General features: G+C 37.8%; 2 protein-coding genes across 2 annotated transcripts; both read left to right on the top strand.

The window, feature by feature from the left end:
* The first annotated feature begins 238 nt into the window (after window positions 1–238).
* On the top strand, window positions 239–9,944 carry LOC126382381 (transmembrane protein 184C). Its single transcript, XM_050032218.1, has 6 exons — window positions 239–738; window positions 874–1,113; window positions 1,691–1,972; window positions 2,503–2,605; window positions 9,176–9,350; window positions 9,528–9,944. The coding sequence occupies exons 1-6, from the start codon at window positions 476–478 to the stop codon at window positions 9,782–9,784; spliced, it is 1,320 nt and encodes a 439-aa protein (XP_049888175.1). The 5' UTR covers window positions 239–475; the 3' UTR covers window positions 9,785–9,944.
* LOC126382356 (uncharacterized) lies at window positions 9,940–12,715 on the top strand. Its single transcript, XM_050032167.1, has 2 exons — window positions 9,940–10,176; window positions 10,412–12,715. Exon 2 carries the CDS (start codon window positions 10,417–10,419, stop codon window positions 12,463–12,465), a length of 2,049 nt encoding a protein of 682 aa, XP_049888124.1. The 5' UTR covers window positions 9,940–10,176; window positions 10,412–10,416; the 3' UTR covers window positions 12,466–12,715.
* The last annotated feature ends 327 nt before the right edge of the window (window positions 12,716–13,042 follow it).

The following is a 13,042-nucleotide window of genomic DNA, read 5'->3' as shown; positions in this document are numbered from 1 at the left end:
AACTCAAAAGTTTATGCGGACTTTTGAGTTAATTCGTTTGGGGTTCGGAGTAGGAGTCTACTCCGAGGGTGGGGGCTTAGGTTTCATCATCATCACCTTTCATCATTTCATTAATCATCCAGAAAAAAAATACGTCAGACATGGCTGTATGGGCATAGTTCCCTTTGCCTTACCCTTCGGGGAAAACCAAACCAAAAAAAAAAAAAAAAAAACAAACCAAAAAAAAAAAAAATGTGCTGCGCTGCGTCTGCTGTCAATCTCGTCATCATCTAAAAAATTCCGAAAGTTGTTTTGTTGTGAAACAAGATAAGAATAGTGGATTATAAACATCCTAAACATTTCGTCGAACGATTTAGTGTGCTTAAAATGCCATAATCCACACTGGATTCCTATGTGAAACAGTGCCAGATGTGTAGAAAGTGTTATGGGCGTACGTTTGAAAAGAAAACCAAATTAGAGTCTATTTGGAAAAAATATGTGTTCCTCCTCGGTTTTATCGTTCTTTAGCCAATGGCGGTTGTGGATTAGGCCGTTCCTAATAGCACTTTACGTTATACTTATCATAGTGTTAGTGCCGATACTTATAGCGCATTCGATAAACAATGGCTTCAAGAAGTCGGACCAAGGTGCTCTGGTCGGCGGAGGGTTTGTCCTTCTTGCTCTACCCATCTCAATCTGGCAGATAACTCAGCACATAGTCCATTACAACAAGCCAAGTTTGCAGAAACACATCATTAGGTAAGCATATAGTACCTATTTACTTCTTAGTCATAACATTTATCAAATGCCTATTATGGACCTAAGTATCTTAAGTTATTAACTGGATGTATTAAATGTCTATGATTTGATTATTAGTGTATATCAATGTTGCAGAATATTATGGATGGTGCCAATTTATGCATTAAATGCGTGGATAGGCCTGGAGTTCCCTGAACAGTCTATTTATGTAGACTCTCTGAGAGAATGCTATGAGGCATATGTGATTTACAACTTTATGAAGTATTTGTTGAACTATCTCAATGAGGATCAAGATCTGGAGGCTTTGTTGGAAACTAAACCTCAAGTCTACCACATATTTCCATTATGCTGTTTGACACCATGGGAAATGGGAAGGTAAAATAGTTTGTCTAATATTTATAATGTCCCCTTTTGTTTTCTTACCCCTCAATCAACCGGCGGAGGTGTGGAGCATACTCCACTACGCTGTTCTATTAGGGAGTCCTATGCACTGCAGTGGGACATATTACAGGCTGCTTATTGTCTTCTTACAAGTTCTTACCTAAAATATATCTCTTATACATTATGGTTGTTTGTATATGTTACTTACCCTCTCCTGTTACCCTCTCCGGTTGATTGAGAGGAGGCCTGTGCCCAGCAGTGGGACGTATATAGGCTGTTTATGTATGTGTATGTATATGTTACTTGAGACCTTTATTATTATTGTATTGTATAAGTATGCTGTGTCCACATTAGATTCATAATTTTAAAATATAAAGCAATAACTACCTACTTAACCGGTTTGCATGTATGAAATGATTGATGAATGTGGAGGAAGCAACAGAAGTGTGTCAGGATTAAAGAGAATGGAATTCCATAGTGTCTGCTTAAATAACTAGTTACTCATTTTGATTATAGATTATGAAAACTCTCAATAATAGTGTTTTTTTTGTTTTTTTATGTATGTTTCCAGTGAATTTGTCCACAACTGTAAACATGGTATTCTGCAGTATACTCTGGTCCGTCCAATCACCACAGTGATATCAGTCATCTGCGAGCTGTGTGGTGTTTACGGGGAGAGTGACTTCAGCCCCAACGTGGCCTTCCCTTACATGATTGCCATCAATAATCTATCACAGTTTGTAGCTATGTACTGCCTGGTGCTGTTCTATAGAGCCAACAGAGCAGAACTGAAGCCAATGAAACCAATTGGAAAGTTTCTTTGTATAAAAGCCGTTGTCTTCTTTTCCTTCTTGTAAGTATATTCAATACATAACATAAAACATAAACTGCCTATATATGTCCCACTGCTGGGCACAGGCCTCCCCTCAATCTGGGGGGGGGGGGGTTTAGGTTAGGAGGATATTCAATACATTCAAATATATACAAAATAAATTGATTAATATATTGTGGAGGCACAGTTTTATTAGTAAACATAAATAGCAGTTTTATTGGTAAATATACATAGGCTAGTTTTTGGCGAGTTTGCTGTTCTCTTCTCATATAGTTATTATGTTGTTATTTGCGAAAACCTATAATTGGCTTATTGTATAGTTATAACATAATCTATTATTTCTTATGCTGTTGGTTTTTCGAAGAAAATAAAAATAAAATAGGCCTCCTCTCAATTAACAGGGATATGGAACATACTTTACCATGCTGCTCCAGTGTGGGTTTTATTAGTAATAAATTTTCAATTTAGAAGTATTTTATTCTAATTTGTGTTATATTCCATATCATATTAATGAATAATCATTATAATTTATTGTTTCATTTGTGTTGCAGTCAAGGTGTGATAATTAATATCTTAGTATACTGTGGAGTGATATCTACTATATTTGATATATCTGACTCTGACAAAATAAAGATTATATCTTCTAAGCTACAGGTAAGCATCAATTCCAATTCTCACTACTTTGTGTTGCACAACTTATTGAAATGGTAATCCCATTAACCTAAGTGATCAGTGCAACAGATTCTGGGAGACAAATCAAATTATTTTAGTCTGACAGCCCTAAAAATAGTAATAAATAATAATAATAATAAATAAAGCTTTATTTTCTCCCACACAGACAGTTTAACAAACAACATAACGACATAACAAAGGCATAACTATAACATCTGTGTGAGAGACTGGTGTCTGTACTAGGATGCCCTGTATGACAGATCACCAGCCTCTCCACACTCCAAATCAGGTGCTAGGTATTTTATTATGTTTAAGTTACAGTTTGAATTATAGACTGTATACAATAATAAGAGTGGGATAGTTTTTTATAAGTACCTATTAGAAATAAGAAAAGGTTAAAGAACGTTCGGCATGCTTGTGTGTGTGTGTGTGTGTGTGTGTGTGTGTGTGTGTGTGTTAGCCCTACGACTTACATCTTGGGTTCGGAAGATGCTATAAGAGCATCTTCCACTAACTATCCATTACGAGTGTGTGTGTGTGTGTGTGTGTGTGTGTGTGTGTGTGTGTGTGTGTGTGTGTGTGTGTGTCATGACATCACAAGAAGTAACTCTTCTGTTTCGCTATAATCCAGGGATTTTAGCCAGCTCGTTAAACAAATTTTGCACTTATGCTTCGTTAATGAGTAAATGTCCATTTTTTTATTTATTTTGTTGTATAAGTAAGGGCCAAGAAAACCAATAAATTTATGTGAAAAAGCAGTTAACCAGATCGTTGATGTTGGACAGATATTGTTTTTGACGCGTTTGTTTACCATCACTGTCGGATCATACGCGAGACTAGTGTGAGTCCTAAGGACAGCATTGAGTATAAATAGCTGTCGTACAGTTAGGACATCACTTAAAATATACAAGTCTTTGGTGGGGAAAAGGAATGGCAAATTTTTGCTAACTTTTAAGACAGCTCTTTGGGCTCTCTCGACTGTTATTAAACTGGTTTTTGCAGCACCACCCCAAACGGTTATGCAATAGGTTAAAATAGATTGGCATAATGCCAGGTAAACCATTTTGATGATTTCTTTGTCAGCAATGCCACGTAGGTTTTTAAAAATGTAAATTAATTTGCGTGTCCTAGAGGTAAGAAGGTCAATGTGAAAATTGAAGTTGAGTAGATTGTCTAAGACAACACCTAAGTACTTGATGTTAGTGGTAGATTTGAGACTAGGACAATGGCAAGGACCGACGAGATCACACGAATGGGCAAAGATAGTGTTATTCGTTAAGTCTTCAGGGGGGATTTTTCTGATGGAGAATGTCATGTATTTGGTTTTATCCACATTAAGAGTCAGGATGTTATCTTTGAGCCAAGTAGAAACGGTATTGAATCCAGTCTGCGCGGCAGTGAAAGCTTCGTGCCATGAATCGCCATGAAAGATGAGGGCTGTATCATCAGCGAAAGTTACTATTTTGCCATTTGCAAGGCTGAGGTTACATAGATGATTCATGTAAATCAAGAATAAAGTGGGACCAAGAACACTCCCCTGGGGGACACCATGATCTATAGGCATGTCATCGCTCACATCATCATATATCCTTACCCTCTGTTGCCTATTCGTCAGATAGTCCTTAAATAACTGGTGTTGAACACCCCTAATGCCTATTCTCTCAAGTTTATCGAGAAGGATTGGGACACAGACTGTGTCAAATGCCTTGGCCAAGTCCAGGAATACTGCCACAACCTTAGATTTTGCATTCAGTTTGGTAACTACATGATCGATCAACTCATGGACAGCATCACTAGTAGAAATTCCGGATCTGAATCCAAATTGGGAATTGGAAATAATTTTTTGGCTCTCAAGGTATCTGACAAGTCTTTTGTTTAGGAGTTTTTCCATTACTTTTGATAAAGTAGGTAAAATCGAAATAGGCCTATAATTATTTACTGAGTCCCTGGCACCACCTTTAAATATCGGAATAACCTCAGCCTGTTTGAATGGATCAGGGAAAACACCGGATGCAAAGCCTAAGTTAATTATATATGTAAGGGATGGTGTGATGTACTGGTGGTATCTTTTTAATAATCCTGCGGAGATGTTATCACGACCTACAGTGGAGTCCTTTCTTAGATTTAATATTGTGTTGCGAACCTCAGTTTCATCAGTCGGTTCAAGAAAGAAGGATTCAATTGGTGGTGGTTCTGTAGTACTTGGGCACATAGTAGGGTTGGGTTCAATTTTCTCTGCTAGTGTTTTACCAATGCTGACAAAAAAGCTGTTTACTTTGTTTATTGAATTTACAGGATTAGAAGGGGCTATTAGTTCTATGGCTGGGTTACTACGGTTGGTCATAGCTGTAACAGTTTTGACAGAGTCCCAAAGCTTTTTAGTACTGGTATTTGCTGCCTTTTTAATTAGATCTCTTTCGTAGTCTCTCTTCAGTTTTTTGAGTAGCCAATTGCAGTAGTTCCTATACCTTTTATATGTAGTAGTGATTGTTTCATCGGCCGGATTTTTTTTTGATTTCAGATGGAGTTTATCTCTATTTTTCATACATTTTAATAGCCCAGTAGTTATCCACGGTTTAGTAATTCTCTTGCGGTTAGGAACTTTTATTATTTTGGTGTTAGCTATAATCTTTGAGTTTAGTTCATTTAACAATAGGGCGGTAGCCAGGTTAGCATCCTTTGCCGAGAATACTGACTCAAAGCATAGCAGCTGCACGTCATTATCAAGTCCAACGAAGTCAATTTTTTTCGTAGCAGTATATTTATTAGAAGTTTTATGGTTGTTTTCAATTATAAGTATGATCGTGTCATGATCGGTGACTGACGTTTTAGCAACAAAACAATATGTTAGGTGTTTAGTTTTAATCAGTGCATGATCTAAGCACGTTTTAGTATGTGTCGGCAGGGTATGGGCAGGCAACATACTGTGAGATGCTAATAGGTTTAGGTAGGCATTAGAGTTGACGTCTGAGTTATTGGGCACAATATCCACATTAATATCACCAATTATGATGATATTGTTATATCGGTTCAAACTAGCGAGCAGGTCATTTAACGATTGTAGGAAGGGATTTATATCCTTGAATTGAGGTGGTCTATATATAGCTAGAACTACGGTGTCATTATTGAATTTCAGGACTAGACAATTGCAATCATTTATATGCGGTTCTAATATTGATAATTTATGGTTTGAGTTGAAGTAAACAATTACACCTTCATTTTGTGTTGGATTACTTTGTGTTTTTGCAAAGTCATAACCAGGTAATGAAGGAATGTAATAAGTATGTTTAAGCCAAGCCTCTGTTAGTACTATTAAATCCCAATCTATCTTTGACCTACTCAATAAAGTTTCAAAGTTTGAGAAATTAGAATTTAAACTGCGGATATTTTGATGAAGAATTTTGAGACAACAATCAGGTTTTTTGATTAACTTAGGACAGTCATCTATGTTGCAGTTAGATGATTGGGCAATAGCAAAGTTATCTAGTTCCAAATTGATAATATTTGAATTATCCAGAGTTAAGACAAACAAACGACCGGTGATTGGTTAAATAAGTGCAGTTATGATTTATTTTAATTGTTCTGTGTTTTGTTTGCAATAATAATATTAGATGAGAGGTGTTTGTTAATAGATCCGTGTTTAAATGGCAGTGCTTGTGATGACAGTGCAATATAGATAGTTGTGTAATATTAAATTTAATTAAGTTTTTATAAGAGTAATTTCTTGATTTATATGTGTGTATGTATGTGACATAGAGATTATTAGATGGGTTATGTTCATTAACTATGTATATATGTGAAGTGTTTGTTGATGTGTGACGGTAATGTATAGAGTGAGAAGTATAAAGTATATTAACTTGATAACATAAAAACATAAGTAAATGGATTACTAAGAACAGGCGCTTCCAAGTAGGTATGGAGAACATAGGTAGTCATTGTGAAGCTAGCTTGGTGAGGTCCTCTTCTCTTTCAATTCTTATGACAGATGAGTCTTGTGTCTTGCGAATGTAGACCTTTCCATATGAGGTCCAGATGCTATTGTACTTATAATCTCTAACGAACTGTCTTGCCAGGTATGCAAGTTTCCTTCCATATGGTGTCAATGACTCGTCAATATAGATAGGCCTCGAGGGGCCCGGGAGTTCAATGTGAGAAGAATTTAGCTTATTGTCCACATTTCGCTTGTTGAATACCCTGGACTGTTTGATAAATTCGTCTTTGGTTGTAGTCGTAGTGAAAGTTACAATAACGTGATTGTTTGCCTCATTTTTCGTTTTTAAGCGATAAGCATCTTGGATGTCAGAATCGGCTATGGGTTGTTGAATAGTATTGCCTACTTTTTTGATCAAAGTACGCAAGAGGGGTTTGTTTTCTGACGGCTGCTTTGGTATATTTCTAATTTCAACCATCGTATTGCGAGAATTGCGCTCCAATAGCTCAATTTTACTCTCCAGTGCGGTAATACGTGACGCATATTCTTTGTTTTGAGATTTTAGATCAGACATCTCGTCCAGCAGTGAGTCATACTTTGATGAGAGAAAGTCTAAACTTTTACATATTTCAGTATTCTGTAGTTTAATTTCTTGCATAGTCTCAAGCATGCATTCAAATTTGATACTTTGTTTTGACTCGAGAGCGGCGAACATTTCTTGCATTTTCGATAAGGTGTTCGAGTCCGACATTCCTTTGTTATCATTATCGTATTTCCTTTTAGTTCTATGAGTTATATAGTCTTTATTCCGGGACTCCTGGTCTAGGGATGAGATATTTATTTGGGGATCGGATCCGTGGCTAGTTATAGGTGCATTCTCCGTATTAGGCCTATTTATTATCAGCGGCGGCGGCGGCGAGCGTGGAGTAGCCATAGTAATTAGCGTAGGTATAACTTGTGTTTCCTGGTATACGCTGATATAGCTGTGCGATGAAGTGTACGGCTAATTAATGAATGGATACGGATGCGCGCTCCGGGCAGTTGGATTGTCGACGGCTAGAGTATGTGTGCGCCCAACCAGTTGTGTTTCGGTGACGGTGAGGCACGCTGAGGTCCGGAGCGTTGAAACAAACAATTTCTCTTTCTTACCCGTAGCGCGCAAGGGTGAGCGTGCGAGAAGTCACGACGCGGTAGTGGGGTAGTGCTCGTGCGTCGGCCAATGTTTTGTCCTGTTCTTTACAAACCACCTTTCTCACACTCATTCAAAGATCACTTCACTGGTTATGCACTCCTAATATTTAACTTATTATTTTTGCAATGTCAAATGTATTATCGAGTTTAACGAGTTTACTTAAGAGACGTCCGTCTACCACGGAGATCCGGAGGGGAGAGGAATATGCAACATAGTGTTGTCCTTCACTTACGACGAATACAAGACAGAGATAAAGACAGTATTAGAACTGTTATAGTAGATTGAAATAACCATTGCTATGTATGACAATAAAACAATGCACCTCCTTATACATTATTACTTTATAAGCATCTTATTCTACACTTGTACAGCCTCCTGTTTAAATCTTGTGATGATGAGTCATGTATTGTGAGTATTGTGACACTGTTGCTAATAATCACACATATTGTTAGTAATAACTACTTAGCAAATTAAGTTACAATTAAGTTACTCATTTCATTAGTCAAAAGGCTAGATTGTACTTTTGAAGAATAAATATATATAAATGAAGTACGACATAGATCGGAGAATTGCCAAGCTGAAGTGGCAGTGGGCAGGACACATAGCGAGGAGAACCGATGGCCACTGGGGCGGAAAGGCTCAGTGGGTAGGCCCGCTATAAGGTGGACCGACGATCTGGTGAAGGTCGCGGGAAGCCGCTGGATGCAGGCAGCGCAGGACCGATCGTCGTGGAATCCTTGGGGGGAGGCCTATGCCCAGCAGTGGGCGTCGTACGGCTGATGATGATAATGATGAAATGAAGTATAAATATTTTTTATATATATATTCTTCATAGTAAAAAAAATACATAAATTCACAAGCACAAACAACAAACTCACGCTCCTATTCTTTATGGGGTGGACACTGCCACAAGTAATCATGATTGTGCCCACTTTTGATACAAAGACCTAAGATGTATTATGTTGCACCATTTGGTAACAGGTGTTCTATCGCCCGTATAATGGTCCATCTTGTTAGAAATGGCACAGGAAATTAAAGTGAAAAGTGACCAAACCAATAATAAGCTAGTTTTCAACTAGTCAAATCAGTTACTTTTTACTAAACGTCAAAACACGAAATTACTATTGAATTTGTATGAAAAAAAGCAACCTGTGACATAGAAAAACATGACAAATGTCTCACTTATTATAACATTTTTCTGTATTAAAATTTATAAATAAGTTAAATAGATCTGATTTTATATAGTAATTAGAATTTCATAATTTATCTTTGACCTAAGAAACTACCCTATTCGTCTATTTTGAACACTAATACAATAGCATTGAGAAATCTTTTTTTTAGACATAATTTACTGTTACTGCTCTGCTTTCGCCTGTACTATTGTGAATAAATATATAAAATATTAAATATATATTCAATTCAATTCCAGGATTTTCTCATTTGCATTGAGATGTTCTTGGCGGCGATAGCACATCACTACAGTTTCTCGTACAAACCATTCGTGTCGCCGATGGACTCGTCTCCGTCGTGTCTCGGGTCCTTCCTTGCGATGTGGGACGTGTCAGATGTCAAACGAGACATATCGGAGCACCTCGGTGTAGTCGGTAAGTACTGAATATGTTCAAGCAATCCCGCGATCGAATAAGACGTTACGATGGCGCCCGAATATCTGATCATGTACTGGGATGAATACTATGGATACGGGCAGCCTCGTTTGTTGTACTTTGACCGCGACGAAGAAGAGTGTGAAATATATTTACTAATTCAAACTTAATTTGCAGGAAGTTCATTCAGCAGAAGACTACGCGGAAAATCGATGTATCATATGGCGCGGGGATACGACGAAAATTCAAGATTGATGAGTGATCCACAACCGGTAGCTTCGAGCTCGGCGCCTAACTTAACAGCGGAGAACCCTCCGCCGGTTGAGATCAGACCCAGTACCTACGGCTCTATAGACACCACAGCCACTCTCGGCTCCACTAACTCTGAGACAGAACCTCTCATAGACACCAAGAGAGACGACCCAGCCGCGTGAATAAGCTTGTGATATATTGGTCCCGATCCCAACAGACACCTAATTTTATTTTAAATTATACCCGACATTTTCTTATCCACAGAAAAAGAAAGGGACTGATGATTGACAACCGTTCAATTTAAAAAGAATGAGTGAATGAACGAATAACCCGGGCGAATCAAGTAGGGGAATTACGGACAAAATGACATATACGGACAAAACGACACAGTGGGCTTATTTCGAATTTGGCGGGCTATAGCGACGTCACGAACCTAGCAACACGCGGCGGCGGCCATGTTGGCAATCCTGCGAGGTACCCAGCGCCATTCGGTTAGTCTGTTTGAAGTAACGAGTCGAAACGTGTTTCGTGTAGCCAAAAAAATTATTTATAAATGGATTACACTGGATTTTTGGTGAGTTTTATAATATTATTTGTTATTTTGTTTACTAAACTTGAAGACTTATGTTATAGGCTTGTGATTAGTGTTGGTTTTATAAGAAATTTCAAGTTTTTTTATTAATTATGATATTAAACGTTTCATGCCTAAATTAGGGTAAAATGACATACCCATACGCTGGACAAAACGACATAGGTATGTCATTTTGTCCATAGTGTTACTAATATTTACTTTTGTCTTGTTTTTTTAGGTGAGATGCCGCGGAACTATCAAAGAACAACAAACCGACAGTCATGGAGCAAGGAATCAATGGAGCAAGCCATTACAGCATGGAAAGAAAATAAAATGGGTTGGGAATTGGCTGCAAAAACTTTCGGGGTTCCACAAGCTACTTTAAGAAGACATGCTCTAAATAAGAATAAAAATTTAGAATCAAGTAGTAAGGGACTTGGCAGGTTTAAACCAACATTTCCATTAGAAATAGAAAGAGAATTAGTGGACCACATCAAATTTTTGGAGACTAGACTTTTTGGGTTGACGCGTACGGCAGTCCAGGAGCTAGCCTTTGAACTAGCAGAGAAAAACGGGTTTGATCACGCATTCAACAAAGATAAGAAACGTGCTGGACAGGAGTGGCTTGAGAGTTTTCTGAAAAGAAACCCTGATATATCGTTACGGTCTCCAGAACCAACTTCTGCAGCAAGAGCACAAGCGTTTAACAGACCTCAAGTAAAAAGATTTTTTGAAATTTATGAAGAGTTTTTGAATAAATATAAGTTAGAACCTCAGCGTGTTTATAACATGGACGAAAGCGGGCTAACCACCGTCCAAAAACCGCAAAAAATTTTAGCTACGAAGGGCAGGAAGCAAATTGGCTGCCTCACAAGTGCTGAAAGGGGTTCTAATGTGACAGTGGTGTGCTGTACAAATGCCATTGGTTCATTTATTCCACCATGCATGATTTTTCCTAGGAAAAACATGAAAAATGAACTAATAGATGAAGCTCCTACTGGCACTCTAGGACTGGCACAAGAATCAGGATGGATGAACACAGATGTGTTTGTAAAATGGTTGAAACATTTCCAATTGTACACGAAAGCAAGTAAAGAGGACCCGGTTTTGCTTATTTGTGATGGTCATGCAAGTCACAAAACTATTGAAGCTTTGACATATGCTAAAGAAAACGGCATTCATATGCTGTGTCTACCTCCACACTGCACACATCGAATGCAGCCCTTGGATGTAAGTATTTACGGACCACTAAAAACGTTCTACAATCAAGAAATCTCTAAATGGTTAAAGAATCACCCAGGACGCGTTGTTACCCATTTACAAATTGGAAATTTGTTTGCTCAAGCATACGGAAAGGCCGCAACGGTACAAAATGCAAGTAATGGCTTTAAAAGCACAGGTTTATGGCCAATAAATCCTGACATTTTTCCAGACTACATGTTTGAACCAGCTGAGACTACAAATATTCCGTTGAATCAGGTCAACGTTGCAGGTACCGAACCTGAACCTGAACCTGCCTACGAGCGTTTATCACCGGTTGAAAATGAAAACCCTACTCCAACACAAGCCGATTTGGACAACACGATTGTTTCTACTTTAGATCCCTTGGAAACACAAAATACAACGACACAAATTAATGCGATACCAGAAGACGAAGAACGACCACTGACTACAGATGTTGGAGTAACTATTTCTAAGGATTTAGGAACAAATGTGCAGGAATCTTTTACAGTTAAAAGCTCTATAGTAACTCACGATGATGGTATGAAACCAGGCTCATCAAAGTCACTTGAATTTCCAATTGAGATTCTTTCACCACCACCACAGGGGCAGTTCATTCGAGGCCAAGGCAAAAGAAAACTCAATCCTGCCAAAGGAAATTGGCTTTTAACTTCAACTCCAAATATGGAAGAAGTTATTGAAAAAAATAGACCAAAAGATCCATCCGCAAAAAAGAAAAGACAGGTGAAAAAGGTGCTTTTTGATGATGGCAAGTCCAATAGCAACAAAAAATCCACTGTCAAAAGCACAGTTGCACCAAAAAAAAGACAGATGCTAAAGAGGCAGCGTCAAACTTCTCAAACCATCGATTCCAGCTCTGATACTGTTGATATTGCAGACGAAAACGAGGACGACGAAGACTGCCCATGCATTTATTGCAATGACCTTTATTCGCGGTCCAAGCCGGGAGAAAGCTGGTTACGGTGCATGAGTTGTTATCGTTGGGCTCACGCTTCATGTGCTGATGTCTCAAGGAAGACTAAGAGATTTATTTGTGAACTTTGTTTGTAAATTTGTGGTATGTCATTATACCCATAGTTGGTGTGTCATTTTGTCCGTACTATACGGACAAAATGGTTTTTTTGATTCGTCCATTGTTTTCTTAATATCTAATTTTTTATCGTTCCTATTCAAGTAAAATACTGTTTTACTGTTAGTCAATTAACCTAAGATAATTTCAAATGTAAAAGACTGATTATAATTACAATAAATAAAGATTTATGATTATTAAACAAAACACCCTGTCATTTTGTCCGTATTTCCCCTAGGTATCTCGCTGGTATGCAAAACCGCTTGACGTGTCCTGTCAACTTAATTCTGTAGGATTCTTTTACGTTCTGCCTAAAATTGACGTGTGTTGCATAAATGTTATGCCTGTCGATTACCCGTTCCTTTCCTTTTCGACGATTAAGAAAATGACAGGTGACTTAAACTAAAAATAGATGGTGTGTACTGGAATCAGCTCCATTGACTGCGTATTTACTTATGTGATGAATGCAATACGCGTATATTATGAAGTATGTACTTTAAATCACTATAATTGCGGTAGAATAATAGCTTTACTACTTTAAAAGTAAGTTTTATGTTT

Source organism: Pectinophora gossypiella, chromosome 4 (assembly GCF_024362695.1).
Source record: "Pectinophora gossypiella chromosome 4, ilPecGoss1.1, whole genome shotgun sequence".
Classification (NCBI taxonomy): domain Eukaryota; kingdom Metazoa; phylum Arthropoda; class Insecta; order Lepidoptera; family Gelechiidae; genus Pectinophora; species Pectinophora gossypiella.
This window is presented reverse-complemented; position numbering and strand designations above follow the sequence as displayed.

What these genes read in the sequence shown, in the direction of transcription:
- LOC126382381 (XM_050032218.1), top strand. Translation starts at nt 476, where the DNA reads ATGTGTTCCTCCTCGGTTTTATCGTTCTTTAGCCAATGGCGGTTGTGG. An exon ending in TTGCAGAAACACATCATTAG is followed by an intron (nt 739 to 873) that starts GTAAGCATATAG and finishes TCAATGTTGCAG; the next exon opens with AATATTATGGATGGTGCCAA. An exon ending in TTATATCTTCTAAGCTACAG is followed by an intron (nt 2,606 to 9,175) that starts GTAAGCATCAAT and finishes ATTCAATTCCAG; the next exon opens with GATTTTCTCATTTGCATTGA.
- LOC126382356 (XM_050032167.1), top strand. Translation starts at nt 10,417, where the DNA reads ATGCCGCGGAACTATCAAAGAACAACAAACCGACAGTCATGGAGCAAG.